The sequence below is a fragment of the Aquarana catesbeiana genome, linkage group LG01, assembly GCF_042186555.1.
Source record: "Aquarana catesbeiana isolate 2022-GZ linkage group LG01, ASM4218655v1, whole genome shotgun sequence".
Lineage (NCBI taxonomy): Eukaryota > Metazoa > Chordata > Amphibia > Anura > Ranidae > Aquarana > Aquarana catesbeiana.
In genome coordinates this window covers 989671934-989683485 of record NC_133324.1, presented here as the reverse complement: position 1 = coordinate 989683485, position 11552 = coordinate 989671934, and the positions used below count along the sequence as shown (strand labels likewise).

At 45.6% G+C, this 11552-nt stretch overlaps 1 protein-coding gene across 1 annotated transcript; it reads right to left on the bottom strand.

The window, feature by feature from the left end:
• Positions 1-5176: 5176 nt before the first annotated feature.
• Positions 5177-9162, bottom strand: LOC141127295 (uncharacterized). The gene is made up of 2 exons (XM_073613595.1): positions 5744-9162; positions 5177-5659 (listed from the first exon to the last, which is right to left on the bottom strand). The coding sequence occupies exon 1, from the start codon at positions 9026-9028 to the stop codon at positions 6089-6091; it is 2940 nt and encodes a 979-aa protein (XP_073469696.1). The 5' UTR covers positions 9029-9162; the 3' UTR covers positions 5177-5659; positions 5744-6088.
• Positions 9163-11552: the final 2390 nt, after the last annotated feature.

Below are 11552 nucleotides of genomic sequence, written 5' to 3'. Positions count from 1 at the left end.
ATGAGCTAAATTCATCCCCCCTGGAACCTGCATCTCCACCTGAAGCCCCGGATTCACGTAAAGTACTGTTGGGTGACTCAGTGCAAGTTGGGAACTCTGGGGAGGGTCAGGGGACTAGTGACTGTGTGCCAGGTCCAGGCCCTAATGGGTTTTTGGAGCCAAGGCCCAGAGAGGAAACTAAAGTCACAATGAACTCTGAAATTGATAATGTTTTGTGTGATGTAAAAAGTCATGATCTGTGCTGCGCAGACGCTCCCTCTGCTGCAGTGGTGACTCCTGGGGCCCACCGGTCTGCCCCGAACTGGTCGTTGCCCACTGCTACAGAGGGACTGTCTGTGAAAGGGCCCAATCCAACTGGGTCGGACCCTTGTGAACTTGGTCAAGCAGGCCTGAGGTCCCCTCAACCTGTTGTCTCCCTGGCGTCTGTGGCAGATCGCTCTGAGTCCCCTGAGGCTGTTAAAATTGACATCAGCCTGGAGGAGTACAGAGGTCTGGCTGATGGACTGCCAGTTGGGGATGGCGGGATGAGGGTGTATGGGGAACAGGACTGTGACTCCGTAACCACTTGTAAAGAAAAGGAATGTTTTGAAGTACCTGCTGAAAAGGAAAACTGTGTTTCAGTAGATCCTGGTAAGGACAAGCAAGGTGTGCTTGTAACCTTATGTGAGGCAAAGTCTTCTGTGGTTTGCTCCTCTGCCATCACAGCTACCAGTACTTCCATTGTGGATTCTGGGCTGTGCATCACAGAGGAAAGACCACAGGGTGAGGGGACAAATCTGATCCAATCTGACTCTACTCCCTTGGCAGTTGCAGCTGACAGCACTGAGTTCTTAGGGGATGATACATTTGTTGCCAGCCCAGAAGAACTCAGGTGTTGTGCCAACAGATGCTCTGCTGAGGACGGAGTAGGAGTATGTGATGTGGGTCAGAGGACAACCCCTGGTGGAATTCAGTCTTCTGTGACCTTCTCCTCTGCCACCACAGTTGCAAGTTCTGCCACTGCGGATTCATTGCTGTGTGTCACAGAGGGAATATTACAGGGTGACAGGGAAAATCTGGCCCCATCAGGGCCTACCATCTCAGCAGCTGCAGCTGACAACACCGGGTACTTTCTGGCTGATAAGTCTGATGTTGGCCCGGAGGAACTGAGGTGTTGTGCTGGCAGGCCTTCTGCTGAGGAGGACAGAGTAGGAGAGTGTGACACGGGTCAGAGGATGACCCCTGGCAGAATAAAGTGTTTTGTGGATTTATCCTCTGTCCCCACAGCTATGAGTACAATGATTGAGGATTTGTTGCTGTGCATAACAGGGGAAGAACCACAGGATTATGGGGGAAAACTGACCCCATCTGAATCTGCTCTCTCAGAGGCTGCAGCTGATGGCACTGCGTTCCTACAGGCTGATATGTTTGGTGTCAGCGTAGAGGAATTCAGGGGTTGTGCTGGCAGGCCTTCTGTTGAGGCAGAACGAGAAAAAGTGTGGGAGACAGGCCAAAGAGTGGAGGCCCTGGTACCCAGGTCATGGAACCAGGCCCGGACCACCCAGGGACGGCCTTATGCCAGGCTCAAACATCTGGGTGTGGTAGCTAATAGAGTACCACCAGATGGCCAGGGCCAATGGCTGAGAATGCTGACAGCACACAATGACAAATTTGTCTGTACCCTTTCAGTAGGTAGTCAGTGGCCAGTGGATGAAGTGGATCCGCAGGGCAATCTACTGGCCAATCCCGATCCAGACCCGTTAGGATCAGTCACAGAGGGGTGCGGTCGCCCTCTCCTATCTGCAAAGGGACAGGCTGAAATGTCGGTGGTGCCAAGCTTCAGTTGGGGGAACCTTCACCCCCATCTTAGGGAATCTTCCATGCAGACGCGTTAGCTGACCCGTTTAGGCTCAGCTGTGCGTCATCTGGAAGGGGGAGATGTGACGAAAATATAAGCGTAGGATAGTTTTGCCTTAACTAGATGTGATGTGATCTGTAGAAGTAGTGTAAATGTAGATGTAGTTTAATTTTGGGTTATTAAAAATATAGCATTCTATGTCAGTCATGAACATATGTTCTTTCATTAGCATTTGAAAGGACAGAGCCACTTTTTTTAGGATCGAAGTGACACCTAGATGCCAATAAAAGTTTCCATTACAGTAAACATAGATTGCCAGCTTCCTGAGGCTCAAAGAAATCTGCTAGTCATCTTGGCCACACGGATCTGCAGGGGGCATTCACAAGGCTCCGGACAGTCTGTAAGCTTTGATTAATATCGAGAGATCTAAGGAACCTATTTTATCTCTCATAAAAGCTAAAATATTAACGACAGAGAGATGAAAATAATTCCTTGTGATCGTACACCTGATGGGTTACGTGTACATGTAACTCTGTATGTTTAGCAGAGGTGGAATCCTAGAGAACCACACAAAACCGTTATATGGCGCCTGATTGCGGCAGGCAGGCAGTGATTGGTACTGTTGCAATCGGACTGATGCGCTGGTATCGGAAATCCTATCCATGACCCAGCAATCAGCGCCGTTCTGGGCCAATTTGACTCTGGTCATTTCAGAACACAAAACATTTGTGGGCTGAGACAGGAACACCCCCCAGGGTTGATTCGCCAAGGGCTAAAGTCCCGCCCACATCCATATTTCAATAAATTGGGTAGCCTGAGATATGGACGTTGTTCTTCCATGAAGCCAGTTCGAAACTGGGGAGTTCCCACATGTTCCAGTATGCTTCTACTAACGGAAAGATTTACTTGGTAAAGTTTATTTCTGTTTTTATCCCTTTTTATTTTCATAGCAAATTGCCATTTGTGTGTCTTTCTGCATTTTTTGTATCTTTTTTGGTAAATCCTTTTTCTTTGTATATCTTTTATGCACTGCCCACTTTCGGGATATTAAATGATAAAATTAATAAGTGACTTCTGTGTACTAAGCTAGGACTCATATCTCTGGAGAGGTTGTTGTATTTTAGTGCCTAAGTACTCGGTTTAAGTTACGTACCAATCGGTATGCAATTGCACTGTGTGTTGGCAGATTGCATGCAGATTGTAAGCTAACAGATCTTCCAGACAGAGATCTGTGTGTGTGGTGGCTCAGCAGACCAGTCTGCGGACAAACTGTTGGGTGGTGGCAGGCTATCATTTATTGTGTGTCTGGTGTGTGGGTGGGGGGACAGTGGGAAGAGTGATTAACGCCGGGGTTCAAGCTTGAAGGATAGCTGGAGGAACCCTAGAAGACTGCTCCCCAACCCTTAGAGTGCACCAGATTGTATGTAAGATTTGTATCTGCCTGTGTGTGGTCAGCTAGCTGGATTGGAGTGGAGTCTCCCTCTAGTGGTGGCCAAAGGTAGTGCAGGCTGTGAAAGTACCACAGCCGGTCTTACATGCTCAGTATAAGTTCCCCCTTATTCCCTTAGTTCCTCATATACCCCGGTCACGGAACGCACGTCGCGGATAGTTGGTCGCCGTTGGGGTGCGAATTCGTGACAGGCGGGGTCACGTTATAATTAGGGGGTGGGGCATGCATTTGTGGGTGTGACATAGAAAAGTAGAGATGCGGCGCGCGCAACACGCCGCGCCAAAAATAGGCATGGTTTACGTGAATAGTGGGCGTGGCTTAAATGGGCATGGCTCAAAGGGGGTGTTGTTAGCGTGAGATAAATGAGGGATGGAGTGGGAAAGGGATGGAGGGACGGCAGCCCCAGATCCTACACCACAATAGATGTGCATTCCAGATTTTAATACTTAGCAGCTAAAGATACTCCAAACACCTGGTGTTGGCGCTCCAATCATCCCAGCACCATGGTTGTTATGGCGTCAGTATAATTGAAGCACATTATTTCTATTATTACATTGTAATATAGAATGAAATCATTCAACTCACCATAATGCAGAATCAGTGGGACCCCTGAGTGTGTCACCTGCCACGTCGCCTGCCATCAGGTGCCCCCAACAGAGTCCATCTATACATCAGGTGCCCCCAACAGAGTCCATCTTTACATCAGGTACCCCTAGAAGCAGAGGCCCTCCATATAAATCTGTGTCCCTGGCAGCAGAGCCCCTCCTTACATCTGGTGTCCCTGGCAGCAGAGCCCTCCTTACAGATCTGTGTCCCCCAGCAACAATGCCCTCCTTACATCAGTGTCACCAGCAGCTGGCAGCCCTCCTTAGAGTGATCTGTGCCCCAAGCAACAGCCCACCTTACTTCAGTGTTCCTGGCAGCAGCAGCTGAGCCCTCCTTACAGAGAGATCTGTGTACCCCAGCAGTGCGACAACTACAGTTCCCGGTTTTCTCGTGTGTTCAGTGGAGAGGGGCAGCCAATCCCTTCCCTCTCCACTGAACACAAGGGGAGGGGAATGTTTTTCCCCAAAACATTCCCGATTTTCCCGGGACAGACAAAATCCTAGGAAATTAATCAGGACGAGCTCTGATCAGGACGAGGGTAGGTATATATATATATATATAAAAAATTGGGACTGTTGGCAAGTATGCAGTCATCCAGACACAATACCAACCATGGTGCCGTGATCATTGAAGTGCATATTTTCTATTACATTGCAATATAAAATAAAATAGTTCAACTCACCATAATGCAGAATCAGTGGGATCCCTGAGTCTCACTTGCCACCAGATGCCATCAGGTGCCCCCAACTGAGTCCCTTCTTATATCAGGTGCCCCCAGCAGAGTCCCTTGGCTCTGCTGCTGGTCGGATTGATATAGCTTGCATAGTGGAGAATGTGGTAATGTTATATAGGAAATGTTGATAGGGCATTGTACAGAGGACTGTAGTATGTACAGCAGGTATAAGATATAGGGCATTGTACAGAGGCCCGTAGAATGTAGGGTAGTGCATCTCCCATTGTAAAAATAGGACAGTGGAATAAATCCTCCAAAATATTCATCACAAAAGATGTAGAGAAAATGGACCTCCTTTCTTTTCGTAGCCCATGGTGCTGTTTATCACACCATCCATGAGATGCTTTACCTCCTAAAGGGGGTTTAGTAACAAACTGGATGGTACAAAATCTGATGCAGCTCTGCTTAGAAACCAACCAGCTTCCGGGTGTTGTTGCCAAAGCTTAATCTATCCAAAAACTGGATATTCTAGTAAGAAGACCTTCCAAGAACTACACCAAGACGGAAGAACCAAACCTTGTATATTTGAAAAATATTTTATTTTGTCCATTTTAATTTTTTAACAAACATTGTCAAAATGGTCATAAATGAAAAAAAAAACATTTCAGATGACGGTAGCCACACCACACAGGGCAATAAAGTGCAAAATGTATAAATAGTAACAAACTTTCACAAGGCAGATTCAGTGCCAAAAAAATCTACTTAATGAGAATAAACTATTTACCAGCTACAGAAGAAATAGCAGCCATCACAGACAGTAATAGTGAAAATTGCTCTAACATTTTCCCCAAGTGCTTTTATCTTCACACTGTTTGATACAAGCAGCCGGAATTAACATGTCCGAGTACAAAAAATAAAATCAATCAAATATAAATAAATCACTTCAGGCCCCAAAAAGTGTAAGATTTGTGTTCTGCTTCGCGTTATTGAACTGTGTATAACACTAGTCAGACAGCTTACCAATAATTCAGGAGTCAAGAAACGTGAGACATCAGATCTGTATGTATTCTTTATCCCGAATAACTTTGTAAAACTACAACATAAGCATAAACAAAACATATGTGTCAGCACATTAAACATTATACAGCAGCCTCACTCTATCAGTGAGAGTACTCACAGACAATTCCATCATTAGTCCAGGAATAGTATAAGAGATCTTCTTCATGCAGTCTGATCCAGGAGCAGTAATGGAATGAACGAAATACAGTTCCAGGTTAAAGGTTACTGCCTTTACTATGAGGAGAATCCTACTTCCTTCAAGCTCTGGCAAAGTAATAACCATCTCTGACCACTAGATGCAACAACATAAACTAACATTACAGTATAAACTGTAACAACACATAGCACATATTACTATGAACAATATGGGCAGAACACTCCCTGTCTGGCATAATTTATTATGTCATTACCTAAATAACTACTGCTATGCAGAAAAAACATATACAGGAAAATGTAATCCTAGCTAATCCGAGATCAAAACTATAATCTCAGCTATAGGTCTGAGATAAATTCTGGCGGTCTCATTTTTTACAGATTTGACCTCCACCTTTCTAACCTTGCCATCCCTGCTTGGTAGAACATTGACAATAAGTCCTACGGGCCACTTGTTCCTGCCCTCTTGGCTGTCCTTCAACAGAACAACATCACCCACTTTTATGTTTGGGCGATCCTCAGTCCATTTCCTACGGCGTTGCAGATTTGACAGATACTCTCTCTTCCATCTTTTCCAAAAGGTGTCTGCCAAGCATTGTACTTGCTTCCATTGTTTCGCATGAACTTGTGTTGTACTTATGGTCCCAGATGGAGCAGACAAAGAGTTCATCTTTTGAGTCAACAACATTGCTGGGGTAAGGACCATAGGTGTATCTGGGTCTGAGGACACAGGAATTATAGGCCTGGCATTCATAATAGCCATAAAGGTGCTTAAAGTCTCATGGGTCAAGTGAGCAGGTTTGGTTTGTAGCCACATAGCGTCCAAGATTCGCCTGGCAATACCTATAAGTCTCTCCCAGACACCACCCATATGTGAGGAGTGTGGAGGATTAAAGACCCATGTACATCCTCTGTCTTGGAGAAAGTCTTGCAATTGTGATTCGCTGTCACAAATGTTAAGTTCTTTGCAGGCTCCCACAAAGTTTGTCCCTCTGTCAGAACGGAGCAGTTTTTCTGGGCCACGAATTGAGAAGAATCTCCTCAAGGCATTAATAAAGCTTGATGTTGACATGACTTCAAGTAGCTCTATGTGCACAGCTCGGGTGGACAAACAAGTGAAAAGGACTGCCCATCGTTTACTGTCCGCGCTGCCTCCTCTAGTGCGACGGGTTAAAACAGACCATGGACCAAATACATCTAAGCCCACATTGGTGAAAGGTGGTTGAGCAATTACTCTGTCCTCTGGTAGCTCTGCCATCTTTTGACTTTGTAATTTTTCTCTCAGTTTGCGACAGATGACACATTTGTGTATAACAGCTGATACCAAGCATTTGCCACCAAGAATCCAGAGAACTGCAGATCTAATTGCACCTTCTGTGACGTGTCGCCCTTGGTGAACTACTTGTTTATGATAGTACCTAACAAGCAGTGTCGCAACGTGGTGATCATAAGGTATAATGACAGGCTGTTTCTCTTCTTCTGAAAGTTCAGCAAGAGATAAACGTCCTCCTACTCTCAACAACCCATTCTTGTCTAAAAAGGGGCTAAGCCTCCTAAGACGGCTTTGTTTTGGGAATGTCTTTTGTTTTTTGATGCAGTCAATTTCCTTCTGGAAATGTTTGTTTTGAACAGAAGAAATTATAACAGACTTTGCTTGAGCAAGTTCTACTAGATTGACCTGTTCATGGAAACTTTCCCACCTCCTGACCTGATCGCTATTGGTTTCTCTCCGGAAGGTTTTAGCGACATGGATGAGTCTGGCTAGGGTCTTAACTAATATCCTCCAACAAGAAAATCTATCAAAGCAATGTGAGTGAAGTGTGGCTTCAGAGGCTTTGGTACTGAAACTTGTAATTTCTGGTCTGATTTCAGGGTCAGCTTCGGGCTCTATGAGTGGATAAACATTAGCAGTGTCTGTCTGCTCACAGTGTGGTTGGTACAGAAAGGATGGGCCTGAGAACCATATAGAGTTCTGAAGGCATGCTGCTTGAGTAGGTCTAGTGGCATAATCTGCAGGGTTTTGCTCTGTAGATACATAGAACCACTGATCTGGGTGTGAAGATAGCCTGATTCTATTCACTCTGTTGGAGACATACAGATGGAACCTCCTGGTGGTGCTGCAAATGTACCCTAGGACAGTCTTGCTGTCAGTGAAGAATTTCACAGCATCAAAGTCAATGTCTAGTTCATCTGTAATTAGCTCAGACATTTCGACTGCAAGTACAGCAGCACACAACTCTAAACGAGGAATCGTGTGGGCTGGTTTAGGGCTTATTTTGGACTTTCTCTGCAGAGTTTTGCTGAGTGAATGCAAACGCTTCATGGCTTGTTCCCTGTTACTAGACAAAACACATCTGGGTGTGCGAAAGGGGTGAGGGGCCATCCAACTGTGATTGTCATCTTGGTAAGCCTCTCTATCCATAATCTGCAAAAAGGTCTGATCCTCTATAGAGAGGGCCTGTTTATCATCATCTTTAGTTTTCTGGAACACTGTAATCCCTAGATTGTCTGTCTCAATGTTGGAATTGACTTCTTCTTTACCATATAGAGTAGAGGAGTCACAGTGTTGTGTCGACCTGCCAAAGCTTTCCTTGACAATGAAGCTGTTGTGACAGGGACTGAGAAGGGATGTTCGTCCATTTGTTAACACAGATGTCTTCAAAGTGGTAATATTGTCAGGCTGGTGCACTGTCCCCAGGCAAACTTCTCCTACAATGACCCACCCCAGGTCCAGTCTCTGTGCATAGGGGGCATTATAAGGTCCATTGATTTGCTGGCGCACCTTGTGTACCTGAAGGATGTCTCTCCCAAGAAGTAGAAGGATAGAAACATCTGGCTCAACAGCTGGGATAAGGTGAGTAATTGAGCGGAGGTGAGGGTTGTGATGGGCTACTTCTGGAGAGGGAATCTCAGTTTTGTCATCAGGTATCATGCCACACTCTATTAGGGTAGGAAGTGGAAACTGCACTTTCTTATTGAAGGATTCAATGGTAAAGTCAGAAGCTCTTCTACCTGTGGTTTCAATTGTCCCCGCACATGTCCTTAGAGTGTATGGAACTGCACTTGCCTTAAGATTAAAGATATCAAAGAAGTCTGACTTTGCAATGGATCTGTTGCTCTGTTCATCTAGCACTGCATACATTTTCACTGCCCTTTCTCTCTTGCCAGTAGGATACACAGTCACTAAACAGATTTTAGAGCATGAACGTGCACTCTTGCCTTGTCCACATACTTCAGTGCAATTAGACATTACTGAGGAGAGTGGGGTCTCTTGTTGCTCCCTGCCCTGATCTTTCCTGGGTTCTACAGTCTCTAGAGGGGCAGGAGCAGGGCCTGGGTGCAAAGCTGCAATATGTCTCTCACTGCCACATTCTGTACATTCTACTGGTATTTTGCAGTCTTTAGCAACGTGATAAGTAGATCCGTAACACTTAAAACAGATGCCGTTCTGTTTAAGGAAGGACATCCGCTCTTCTCATCCTCTTAGCATGCTCTGCTGACTCTGTACCAAGCCATTTTATCATTAAATTAAGCATTTCTGCTGGTGAAAAGTTCAGACCTTCAGTGGCATTCAGAAAGGAAGATTTCCATGCCCAATAGTTTTCAGGACAGTCATCAAATTGGAGAAAGCCTGAGCTTACCATTTCTTTGCGGATGAGATATTTGGTGACTAGGGATGAGCTTCGTGTTCGAGTCGAACCCATGTTCGACTCGAACATCGGCTGTTCGCCCGTTCGCCGAATTCCGAACTTTATGGGCCGTTCGCGCTAAATTCGTGTGGCGCGTCACGGCCCATAATTCACTGCGGCATCGCAGTGCATTGCTGGCTGATGATTGGCCAAGCATGCACTATGACCCGCATGCTTGGCCAATCACAGCGCCGTCAGTAGAGAGAGCTGTAATTGGCCAAAGCCAGGGTGGCTTTGGCCAATTATGGCTCAGGGGATTTAGTACACACCCCACACTATATAAGGCCGCCTGCACGGCGGCCCTGTGTAGTGTGTGTTCCGGTGTGCTGAGAGATAGAGAGAGAGAGAGACAGTGTCATTTGATTTGAGTTAGATAGATTAGGCAGAACAGTCAGTCAGTTAGCTGCACTTACAGTGTATTGTGTATATATATGCATCCCAGGTGTTGCATATATATATATACACTGTATTCAGTTTAGCTAGATCCGTTCCTGTTATCTTCTATCTAGACTATTTACATTTAATGCAGTGCGTCCTGCTCACAGTGTTCAGCTAGATCCGTTCCTGCTATTTACATTTAGTGCAGTGCGTCCTGCTCACAGTGTTCAGCTAGATCCGTTCCTGCAATTTACATTTAGTGCAGTGCGTCCTGCTCACAGTGTTCAGCTAGATCCGTTCCTGTTATTTACATTTAGTGCAGTGCGTCCTGCTCACAGTGTTCAGCTAGATCCGTTCCTGCTATTTACATTTAGTGCAGTGCGTCCTGCTCACAGTGTTCAGCTAGATCCGTTCCTGCTATTTACATTTAGTGCAGTGCGTCCTGCTCACAGTGTTCAGCTAGATCCGTTCCTGCTATTTACATTTAGTGCAGTGCGTCCTGCTCACAGTGTTCAGCTAGATCCGTTCCTGCTATTTACATTTAGTGCAGTGCGTCCTGCTCACAGTGTTCAGCTAGATCCGTTCCTGTTATTTACATTTAGTGCAGTGCGTCCTGCTCACAGTGTTCAGCTAGATCCGTTCCTGTTATCTTCTAGACTATTTACATTTAGTGCAGTGCGTCCTGCTCACAGTGTTCAGCTAGATCCGTTCCTGTTATCTTCCTACTGACAGGCAGGCTTGTCTGGTTACAGTATATAAAGCTACCTGAAGAAAATTACAGGTGTTCTATTTGATCCTATTAGTACCACGGTCAGGCAGCTAGACTATTTACATTTAGTACAGTGCGTCCTGCTCACAGTGTTCAGCTAGATCCGTTCCTGCTATTTACATTTAGTGCAGTGCGTCCTGCTCACAGTGTTCAGCTAGAGCCGTTCCTGCTATTTACATTTAGTGCAGTGCGTCCTGCTCACAGTGTTCAGCTAGATCCGTTCCTGCTATTTACATTTAGTGCAGTGCGTCCTGCTCACAGTGTTCAGCTAGAGCCGTTCCTGCTATTTACATTTAGTGCAGTGCGTCCTGCTCACAGTGTTCAGCTAGATCCGTTCCTGCTATTTACATTTAGTGCAGTGCGTCCTGCTCACAGTGTTCAGCTAGATCCGTTCCTGCTATTTACATTTAGTGCAGTGCGTCCTGCTCACAGTGTTCAGCTAGATCCGTTCCTGTTATCTTCCTACTGACAGGCAGGCTTGTCTGGTTACAGTATATAAAGCTACCTGAAGAAAATTACAGGTGTTCTATTTGATCCTATTAGTACCACGGTCAGGCAGCTAGACTATTTACATTTAGTACAGTGCGTCCTGCTCACAGTGTTCAGCTAGATCCGTTCCTGCTATTTACATTTAGTGCAGTGCGTCCTGCTCACAGTGTTCAGCTAGATCCGTTCCTGTTATCTTCCTACTGACAGGCAGGCTTGTCTGGTTACAGTATATAAAGCTACCTGAAGAAAATTACAGGTGTTCTATTTGATCCTATTAGTACCACGGTCAGGCAGCTAGACTATTTACATTTAGTACAGTGCGTCCTGCTCACAGTGTTCAGCTAGATCCGTTCCTGCTATTTACATTTAGTGCAGTGCGTCCTGCTCACAGTGTTCAGCTAGATCCGTTCCTGCTATTTACATTTAGTGCAGTGCGTCCTGCTCACAGT